At 36.5% G+C, this 11,474-nt stretch overlaps 1 protein-coding gene and 1 long non-coding RNA gene across 4 annotated transcripts; one reads left to right on the top strand and one right to left on the bottom strand.

The window, feature by feature from the left end:
* Nucleotides 1–251: 251 nt before the first annotated feature.
* LOC142532319 (uncharacterized) lies at nt 252–11,253 on the bottom strand. Of its 3 annotated transcripts, none has more exons than XR_012816546.1 (4): nt 11,122–11,253; nt 10,882–11,026; nt 9,963–10,773; nt 252–344 (listed from the first exon to the last, which is right to left on the bottom strand). It is a non-coding gene; the product is annotated as an uncharacterized LOC142532319 (long non-coding RNA). The 3 variants fall into 3 exon arrangements; XR_012816547.1 differs by lacking the exon at nt 252–344 and having other exon boundaries at nt 9,544–10,143; nt 10,246–10,773; XR_012816545.1 differs by lacking the exon at nt 252–344 and having other exon boundaries at nt 9,544–10,773.
* On the top strand, nt 10,252–11,467 carry LOC142532314 (transcription factor MYB80-like). The gene is made up of 3 exons (XM_075638636.1): nt 10,252–10,384; nt 10,479–10,608; nt 10,752–11,467. Exons 1-3 carry the CDS (start codon nt 10,252–10,254, stop codon nt 11,455–11,457), a joined length of 969 nt encoding a protein of 322 aa, XP_075494751.1. The 3' UTR covers nt 11,458–11,467.
* Nucleotides 11,468–11,474: the final 7 nt, after the last annotated feature.

The raw sequence follows: 11,474 nt of genomic DNA, 5'->3' as shown, positions 1-11,474 counted from the left end.
GACATGGTTTACGTCAAAGATGGTAAATGTCGAACCATAACAATTATTCATTTGCAAGACCATCCTTCTCCCTCTTCAATGGTTTGATTTTAACAATTAAAAATGGCAACTAGAATTTAACATAATCCTATCGTGTTAATATAGTTGTGCCGTTATGTAGGACCAAATGCTTGTCATTGTATAAAAAATTATAACTGATAGTAAAAATACAACTTAAATCTTTTAAATCGTACAGCAGCGCAATCATCATTTTTCGATTGCTCAACCAAACATAGACATGTTAGTTTGGATACAATAAACTTGAACCGTCGGCTACAAAATTTGGGGGAGTTTATATATGTCAACTGCACAAAAATTCAAAATTAAATTAGTAGATTATAACATGACCGACGATTTCGGTTGGGAATAAATCTAGCAAGCGGACTAGGTCAAGTAATAGTATTTGGAGATGAGTCCAGGTATCGTACCCACAGAGATCGATGTTTAATTACTAGAATATGAATTATTTTTCCTAATTTAGGCTAATAAAGTTCAAATGATGGGAGATAGATTAATCAAAACTAAATTAAACAATTTAAATAAATTAACTAAAGCAAAAAAATCCAAATTATTAAATTAGACGAAAATTCAAATTATTTAAAAACGACTGAGGCGCACAACGGTACCGAGACAACTTATAATCTACGTGTCAAATTCATATTCATTAAATTAATTATTTAATTCACGACGGAATTCCCAAAATTATTTATTAAACGATTCCTCGAATTAATAAACCTAATTAAATCTAACAGTCCAATTATTCCTAACTGAATTTAATTAGATTTAACCGCATTAGATCGCTGTGAAATTTCAGTTTTTCAACCTAAAGTCGCACACTGAAATCGAATACTATTTCTAGTCAATTTAACCATGTGTTGATTGATGTGTGAAGCAAATATTAATCTATCGCCTTCCGGTTTTAGATTAACCAACAAATATTCAATTTAATTGGCCAGATTAAAAGAACACGTGATAAACGACATCAATCAATGAATCAAATAAATATTCTAATTGAATTAAACTCAAAACATCAAAAAATAATATGTCTCGGCCCCTATCATGGCCTTAGTCTATAAAAATCTACTCCATAAACTTAAAATAAAAGTCAAAATCAGTGTTTAAATTCAATGAAGAAAACATAGTTAAGAAAGAAGGAAAAGAATTCTCAATGATTTGTAGCGTGTGTGCGGAATTCCTCCTGCTTCTGCCTTCACTCTTCCTCCCTTATGTTCTTCTTCCGCGGTGATACTACTTCACTGTAGCTTCTGTTCCTTTCTTCCGCGGTCTTCTGCGCTTCTTTCTTCTTGTACGTTCTGTCTTTTTTTCTCTTCTCTCTCCTTCTCTGTACTTCTTCTTTGCCTCCTTCTCTTCCTCTTTTTTTCCTTCTTTGCTGTTCACTTCCGCGCTGATTTTTTTTCTCTGTTTGCCCCTCGCTTTCACGTCTCTGCCTCTTCTCCTTTTATCCTTACTCAATGGGCATCCTTCTTTCTTTCCTTCTAAGCTCATGTCAAGTAAAGAAAGTATAGATAAGATATTTATCAAGATTTACATAGATTTTTCAAGATTTCAATATCATCAAGGAATAAAAATATTTTATTCCCCTTCTTTTGATATTTTGTTTCCTTTGAAATCTAGTAAATTTATTTAATCTCTTAATTTAAACACTTTTTCACTTTTATTCAAATCTAAAATTATTAATTCAAATAATCACATAATTAGGGATAAAAATTCTAGATAAGGACAAATATTATAAAATTAAATCCCTAAAATATTTGCAAGATTTGGCCTTATCATAACACATTTAACTTTATAAATCACTATAAAATAAATGAAAATTTAATACATGGAGTAACGTGCTTTATTGGGAAAAACAGAGATGAAAAGAATCCATCCCACAGGGGAAAAAAAATAGAGCCAAATTTTGAATTGGAGAGGAACCACATGCTATTGGGCTGGCCCATGAAACCAATGAGCCGCTGGCACTGCAGCCGGTGTAGGTCAATGTCCATGCTACAGTCAGTCAACGCCTACGTAAGCATTATTCATGGCTATCGAGTGCCATTTTCTTTTTATATTAAATGGATTTAATTAACAAACCCATTTATATTATTAGCCCATTATTCTATGTCATTTTTTTTTAACCCAAGGTATCTCACTTTTTGGCCTCACATACCTCCCCCCAATTTGCCCGGATAATCCAGACACAAACATAATCTATATTAATATATCGACACATGCGTTACGTGTTTGTATAATATTTTTTATAATTAATTTGATTTATATTTAAATGAGGATCAAAATATAATTATAAAAATAGCGATAGACTACACTGTAATTTTGATATATAAATTAAAAAATAAAATAATAAAAAAATGACCTCAGTGATAATTGAACCTATAACCTAAATCTCAAGAAACAATAACTTTATCCACTGAACTTCATATAACTTGCATTAGAATTTTAACATTTTAAAATTGAAATTGATTCTCATGTGAATCTACACACGGACTTGAAATTGATTCTCATTTAGTTTTTAATTTCTATCCTTTTAGTATTTTAAAATTCCAAGAGTGCTGTTACGTTTATGGTTCTTGAACGTTTAGTTTCCAAGTGCTTCCAACTTTTAACTGTAATTGTATTTTTCGATAAGAATTGCGGTAACAAAGAGCCACGATATAATGGACAAATACATCAAATACAACTGAAGGTTAACAAGATGCTACACCGTGGATATAATATTCTTAGTATGTAAACGATCCAAACCAAATCAAACAGTATTATGCTTGAGCTTGGCTCGTTTAAGATTGTTTGAGGCTCGAGCTCGATTCGAGATTTTATTATCAGGCTCGATCTTGGTTTGTCTTGAAATTACCAAGCTCGGGAAAAGCTCGAGCTCGGCTCGTTAAAAGCTCGTTTAGCATGTTAATCAAGTCAGGATCGAGCTTGATTCATTAATAGCTTGTTTAGCATGTTTAACAAGTATGGCTTGAGCTCGGCTCGTTTTCGAGCTCGTAAAGAATAGAATTGAGCTTGAGTTTGAGTTTGACTCGAGCTTGTTAAAAATTAAATATATCTATAAACTAATTTTAAATCAGACATAAAAATGTAAATTCATTCATAAATAACCAAAACGATACAAATAAGAGCTAAAAAAAATTAATGATTATATTATTGAACATTTCAAAATAATACATCTAGAATATTCATCATACACTGATATCACCATATAAATAACAATGAAATAATTTCACCCCTTTAATACTTCAACTAAGTCTGGTGAGAATCTATTAAAATCAGGGATTACAAAATCATCTCCAATAACAATTAGTCAAGTATCCTGCAAAGTTCATAATAACATTAGTACTAATATTTTTATTTGTCTTGTGTTCAATTCCTTCCATTGACATTAGTACTAATATTTTTATTTGTCAAGCTCAAGCTTACGAGCCACCTAAACGAGCCGAGCTCGAGCTCGCGAACCTATTATCAAACATGTTTGCGAGCTCACGAGTCGAATATCTTTAGGTTTGAGCTTGGTTTGATTATATTTTCGAGCTCAAAATCGAGCTTGAACTTTGCTGTATATGATTAACAAACGAACTCAAACGAGCTTTTTATCGAACCGAGCTTCGAATAGCTCACAAACGGTTTGGTTCATTTACATCCCTAAATATTCTTATGCTTTCTTACTTTTGGGACTATCTTGAGCTGCATTTGCTTACTTGTTCAGAGAAAGATGAATTGTGATACCCCATAACGATTTTAAGCTTAATCTAAAATTAGATTAATTAGTTTTGAGTTCGCATCTCAAACTTGTATTACTGCAAAATTTTCTATTCCAAAATATTATTACTTTTATTTAAGGTTTTTTTTTTAAAAAAACAGTCAACAAGAAAATGTTATATAAAAAATAATAATTACAAAACTATAACAAAACACGAGACTTTTAAAAATGTATAATAATCTGAAAAAATTGTTCCTCGAATTTAATAATAGTATAAAAATAACTGTCAATATTTAAACATTTCCCTCTTCCGATTGTAAAAGACAATGTCCAGACTATAAAAAAAATTGTTATTTTTTTATCAATATTATTTTATTTTATGTATCATTTAATTACATGCATCATCTGAGCCACCGACACCGACACCGACACCGACACCGACACGTCGTGAGCCCATGTTAAGACGCCTGCTTTAAGTTCATGTAACTACTTCATATTTACCTATATTTTATGAAAACAGCTAAATCAAATTGCTGAGAACTTCGTGGTATCTCATTATAAAACCATTTAAAATAACAATATTCACACCATGTGGAATAAAGTATCACATCGTCATATTTCTTCTTATCAAAATCTTTTAAAAAAAATAATTTTAATGGTAATAATGAGTTGTTTTTTAAATAAATTTAATTGTAAAATCAAGGCGATTTCGTGAAATAATTCAAAATATGAGAAAAATCGAGAAATGTGTATTATTATCAAACAAACACATATACATCACGCATATATGAAACTTCATTTTTTTTCAAAAAAATAAAAAGAAATGTGACATTGTTTTTAAAATATTATAGTAGGATCATAATATATTCGTTAAAAATATATTTTTATTAAAAAAAACCTTCAAATTCGATCCCAACCCATTTTATAAGATCTGCTTAATTTTATCCAATGGGTTCGATTGTAAGTTCAATTCTTCATCTCCTAAATAAATCGACTTTTAGTTCCTCCTAACAAGACAGTTGCTTAGTGTGAACATAATTAGCGGTTGAAAAGAAAACCTTTGCAATTCGCAAGTCCAAAACAAAACGGCGCACACATTCGGTCTACAGAGGGAAATAAAACCCGACCATACATCTGTCAAGAATTGAAAGGGAAGAATTGAGCTCACTGAGCTAACTGAAATCTTATTTCATATATTTGTTTTAACCATGGCTTACAGCCTTTTATACAGTTCATGGGAGAAGAAAACTAATAAACGTGTTTCCAAATTAATACAAAGTAGAAACGTATTTCAGTACTTAACACTCTTCCCTCAAGCTTGGTGTGATTAGGAACAACAAGCTTGAACCTGTACGTTCTTCAAGGTTGATGCAGATCATAGACACCTAGAAACCCAAGCAAGTAGGCATGTTGAGTCCTTCCCCAAACTCTTCGTGAAGATGTCACCGAGGAGTTGGTGTGTAGGAATGTATTTAGTGCAAATAAGGCCATCTTTGATCTTCTCACGAACCAAATGACAATCGATCTCTATATGCTTCGTTCGTTCGTGATACACTGGATTGGCACCAATGTGAATGGCAGCCATATTGTCACAAAATAACGTCGCTGGGCTACGAATCAGAACCCCCATGTCATGCAAAAGGCCAACAATCCAAGTGATCTCACAGGTGGTGGTTGCCATGGCACGATATTCTGCCTCCGCAGATGATCGTGAAACAGTATTTTGCTTCTTCGACTTCCAAGATAAGAGTGATGCCCCTAGTTTAATACAATAGCCAGTAACTGAACGACGAGTCATGGGGCAAGCAGCCCAATCCGAATCACAATATGCTGTAAGGGACAAGGAATCAGAAGGCTTTAACAAGATGCCTTGGCCTGGATTTCTTTTAATGTATTTGACAACTCGAATGACAGCATCCAGGTGTGATGCCTTCGGAGCTTGCATGAACTGGCAGAGAGATTGGACCGCATAACAAATGTCAGGTCGAGTTATAGTCAAGTATATTAATCTACCAACCAAGCGCTGGTATTCATTTGGGTCAAGTAGCAAAGCATCTGCTGGAACATTCCTCTGAGTTTGCTGCAGACTAGAATCGAGTTCATGGCTAGTGAATTTCCTGTTCTGTTCCATAGGAGTATCAAATGGCCTTGCCCCTGCCATACCTGTGTCAGCAATGAGCTCCAACGCATACTTTCGTTGATTAAGGTAAATACCTTCTTTGGAACGAGCAACTTCGATGCCCAAGAAATATTTGAGATGCCCAAGGTCTTTAAGCTGCAACTTGGAGTGAAGGAACGTTTTCAGATTTTGTATTTCTGTCGCACTGCTCCCTGTGATGACAATATCATCAACATACACTACAAGCAAAGTAATTGAAGCATGATCTCTTTTATAGAACAAGGAGTGATCATGCTGTGACTGACAGTAGCCACATTCAACCATGACAGATGAGAACTTTGCATTCAATTGACGTGAAACCTGTTTTAGACCGTATAATGATTTTGTCAACTTGCAGAACTTTCTCTCCCCATCAATTTTGTAGCCCTGCGGAAGATTCATGTAGATATCCTCATCCAAATCCCCTTGTAGAAACGCATTGGTCACATCCATTTGAAATAGGGGCCAATTATGGATCACGGCTGTATTAAGGAGGCATCGAATTGTCACAATTTTTGCGGTGGGAGAGAAAGTGTCATGGAAGTCAATACCTGGTTGTTGTGTGTATCCCTTCGCCACTAGGCGGGCCTTAAATCTTTCTACACTGCCATCGGATTTATATTTAATTTTGTACACCCACTTGCATCCAATGGGTTTCACTTTTGATGGTAAATCCACAACATCCCAATATGATTTCTCTCTAGAGCATTAAGTTCTTCATCCATAGCAGCACGCCACTTTGCATCAGTGACTTCCTCATGATAGAATTGGGGCTCTTTGACTGATGATATGGCTGCTAAAAAGGACTGGTATGATTTGGAGAAATGACCATATGTAAGGTGGTTGGCTATGGGATGTGCACAAGTGTTAGAATTATGTTTGGGAATGAGGGAACAAGAATAATCATGTGTCCAGATGGGAGGAACTATGGTTCTAGTGGATCTGCGTAGTGGAATGTCTGATGGTGCAGGACTGGTTGCATATGGTTCATTTAAAGGAAAGGCCATTGCTGGCTCTTCACTGACCAGTAAGGGATCCACCGTAGTAGATGATGAATTAAAAACAAGAAGGGATTGGCTAGTGACAACAAATGGAAAGATGTGTTCATGAAAAACCACATCTCTGGAAATTGATATCTTTCTTGATTGCAGATTAAGGACCCTGTACCCTTTTTGTACACTTGAGTATCCTATAAACACACAAGGCACGGCCCGTGGTGAAAATTTGTGACTTATAGGTAGAGCCGAAACATAAGATAAACACCCAAAGGTTCTGAGGATGAATGAAGGAAGGGTGCTGATGAAATAACAATTCAAAATGCGATTTATTTTTCAGCAGTGGTGTAGGAGCTCTATTGATTAAGTACACAGCTGTCAATACACAATCTCCCCAATATTTGAGTGGTATGGATGATTGAAATCGAAGTGCTCGTGCTACATCAAGTATATGTCTATGTTTTCTTTCCACTACACCATTTTGTTGTGGTGTGTAGGGACAAGAGCTATGATGTATCACCCCCAAGGATGAAAAAAAAGCTGGCACTCACTTTTGAAGAAGTCAGTGACATTGTCTGTTCTTATAGCTCGAATTTTCTTAGAAAATTGGTTGCTCACCATAGCAAAGAATAGTCTAACTAGCCTAAGCACATCCATCTTAGATTGCATGAGGTAGGTCCATGTTCCCTTTGTAAAGTCATCAACAATGGTAAGAAAGTACCTTTCACCATTGTAGGTGGGGGTATGAAATGGACCCCAAATGTCCATATGAATTAACTGAAATGCACAAGAAGATTTGGTCATACTGATTTGTGGAAACACTAACCTACACTGTTTGGATATAGGACACACAGAGCAATGAGACAATGAATCATTTCTTTGTATAAAGGGTAACAATTGCATTATTGATATAGACATATGTCCTAACCTCTTATGCCAAGTATCAATACTAACATCCTTACAAATATCAGTAACTGAACAGGAATACATCCTATCGAAACTAGACATAAAAGAAGGAAAAGTGGAACTATCCTTGGGAAGTGACTTTGGAAGTGACTTTGGAACTGCCTTTGATGTGAAGTGGTAGAGCCCATGCCTTTCCTTACCAATCCCCATTACTCTCCCAGTCCTGAGGTCCTAAAAGACACAAAAATGTGGGTAAAACGTGATAAAACAGCCATGATCTTTTGTGAATTTGGACACGGATAAAAAATTGAATTGAAAGTGAGGTATGTACAAGACATGTTCAAGCTGGATGGAATTTGTTAAAGGGGCTGAACCAATCTTATTAACATTGGCTTTACTATCATTTGGCAATCTTACTGTGCCAATGGAGTCTACCAGAGATTTAGAACCTTGTAATAGTGAGATATCACCAATCATATGCTCATTAGCTCCAGTATCGATAATCCATTCAGTACCAAAGGTTTGTGAGGCAGTACCTGCCATATTCACTACTGGTGCACAATCATTCTGTATGTTATTGCTGCCCAGAAGTTTCAGGATTTCAGCATATTGGCCAGGAGTGAAGAAAGACGGAGCTCCAGTTGCTACTTTCGGTGCTACTTTTGGTTGATCAGTATTGTTTTCTTCCACAAAGTTAGCATCTGCTGACATTCTCCTGTGGTTCACATTATCTTTGTACACCTTTTTGTTTAGTCCCTTATTTGGTGCTCTATAGAGCTTATGCCATGGAGGATAACCAACAAGTTTGTAACAATTCTCCTTGGTATGTCCATTCCAACTACAATGATCACAAAACAAGTTCACTCTTTCCTTCATGGAGCTACCTACTCTGGTCTGGCTAGTGTAGAAAGCTGCTACTGGAGCTTCAACCGAGGGCAATGCTCTATGAGATTCCTCCTGAGACAGTAGTGAAAAAGCCTGTCCAACCGTGGGTAATGGACTCATCATCAAGATTTGGCTCCTTATATTCATGTAACTATCATTGAGTCCCATCAGGAACTGAAGCAGCCTCTGCTGCTGCTCATGCTCCAAATATTTCCTAGCAGTGTCACACTCACACGAAGGCAAGATGACAAGAGCTGAATACTCATCCCAAAGTTGCTTAAGCTTGCAATAATATGTAGAGATAGTACTATTACCTTGGATCAGCCGTCCAATTTCTCTATGGATCGAGAAAATTCTCGATTCATTGATCTTGTCAAATCGCTCCTTCAGATCGGTCCATACCGAAGAAGCATCTAATGCATAGATAATTCCACCGAAAATCTCCTTTGATACCGTGTTCATTATCCACGACAGCACAAGTGCATTGCATCTTTCCCATTGAAGTGAAGTTTGGCTATCAACCGGAGGTCTGCAACAACTTCCATCTATCAACGCGATTTTGTTCTTTGCTCGAAGTGCGATCAACATAGCTCTGCTCCATATACCATAGTTTTCTACTCCAATCAGCTGATCATTGACCAAATTTAAGCCTGGTGTATCGGACGGATGAATATATAGAGGATCATTGAAACTGCAATTGTTTGCCATCAACTCGCTTGAAGAAATTACTGCAGATTTGCTATTACAGCTCTTTGATCGAGCAATTGAATTGAAAAAGAAGCCCTAGGATTGAAACCTATAGCTCTGATATCATGTCAAGAATTGAAAGGGAAGAATTTAGCTCACTGAGCTAACTGAAATCTTATTTTATATATTTGTTTTAACCATGGCTTACAGCCTTTTATACAGTTCATGGAGAATAAAACTAATAAACGTGTTTCCAAATTAGTACAAAGTAGAAATGTATTTCAGTACTTAACAACATTCTTGCAGGAAACCTTTGCAATGCTAAGGAAAACATGATTATTTTATCAAAGAGAGACAACCGTGATTTTTTTTGCAAGAAACATGAAGCAACAGCAACCTTGGTTTTCGAAAAATCTGTAAAAATCCCTGTTGTTTTGTATGATCTAATCTGTAAACCACCCAACCCACCTTTCCTTGCCTCATGTTATTGTTACCTCAGTCAACCCCGAAACAGATACACACATTAAACAGAGAGAGAGAGAGAGAGAGAGAGAGAGAGAGAGTTGACCAGGCGTCTTGCAGGTGAGCTACCAGCCTCTTCTTCACACGAGCAATGGGGAAGTTGAATTCTTTAATAAAATCATTCAGTTTTTGTGCATTTGCAACTCCACCACCGTGCATACGTTCTTTCTATTTAACTACTACTACACGTCCAGTCCACCGTGTGATATAACACCAAGAATCACCAACTGACGCCATGTTTAGTATTTCATCTCTTTAGAATAGAATATACATCCGACTATATTAAAAAGTTCCTGTCTGAAAATCATATAAAGTAGTTGAACTCATACTGGGAAATGGGTAGAATTCCATGCTGTGAAAAGGAGAATGTCAAAAGAGGGCAATGGACTCCGGAGGAAGACCAGAAACTGTCGTCCTACATTGCTCAAAATGGAACTAGGAACTGGCGTCTCATTCCCAAGCACGCTGGTTTTCCTCGATCTTGATTTGATCAGAATAACATTACTATTCTTCAAAGAAATTTGTCATGCTGGATGATTCGTTGATTCATATTAATTTCCAGGCCTTCAGAGATGTGGGAAGAGCTGTAGATTGCGATGGACTAATTACCTCCGTCCTGACCTCAAACACGGGCAATTCTCAGAGGCAGAAGAGCAGACTATCATAACCCTTCACTCGGTCCTCGGAAACCGGTAACATCGAACTCAGAAAATAGAGTTCTTCAACGATTCATACAATTAAATTTTCGTTTTCTATTCATCGATTTTTATATGGTTAGATTAGAGTACCTGAAAAGTTCTCTGACGGTAGGAATTGATTACCTTGTATCAAACAGATGGTCTGTAATTGCTGCCCAGCTGCAGGGACGCACAGACAATGATGTTAAAAATCATTGGAACACCAAACTCAAGAAGAAGCTTTCCGGTATGGGAATTGATCCCGTTACACACAAGCCATTTTCTCACCTCATAACAGAGATAGCCACGCTTCCACCACAACAGGCTCCGAATTTGGCCGAAGCAGCCCTAGGGTGCTTCAAAGATGAAATGCTTCATCTCCTCACAAAGAGACGTATCGACCTCCAGATGCAGCAATGTGGAACAGCTTCATCTAACCACAATATTTGCATTAAACCCGAGGATAATAAAGATGATACAATTGAAAAGATCAAATTTGGGTTGTCTAAGGCCATAAATGAGCCAGACTCGTTTCCACTAAATAAGCCTTGGGACCCTATTGGAACAACTTCCGTGAATCTCGATAGAATTTTCAAAACTCATTCAGGATCAGATTCTGAATTTCGCTATGAACTAGCGTTTTTTGGAGATAATGGGGATGTATCTCCATGGAGCCAGAGCTTGTGCACTGGGAGCACGTGCACTGCAGGGGACCAGCATGGTCATTTGCATGAAAACCTCGAGGATGAACAAGGGGAGAACTCTGGAAGTAGAAAAGAAACAAGAATTGGATCCAGTATTTTCAACTCAGACTGCTCCTTGTGGGATTTACCATCCGATGATTTGATTAATTCTATGAGTTAGGAAAAATGGGGCAAGAA

The sequence above is a fragment of the Primulina tabacum genome, chromosome 2, assembly GCF_025594145.1.
Source record: "Primulina tabacum isolate GXHZ01 chromosome 2, ASM2559414v2, whole genome shotgun sequence".
Lineage (NCBI taxonomy): Eukaryota > Viridiplantae > Streptophyta > Magnoliopsida > Lamiales > Gesneriaceae > Primulina > Primulina tabacum.
Note: the sequence above shows the minus strand (reverse complement) of the source record. Positions and strands in the feature narration are given on the sequence as shown.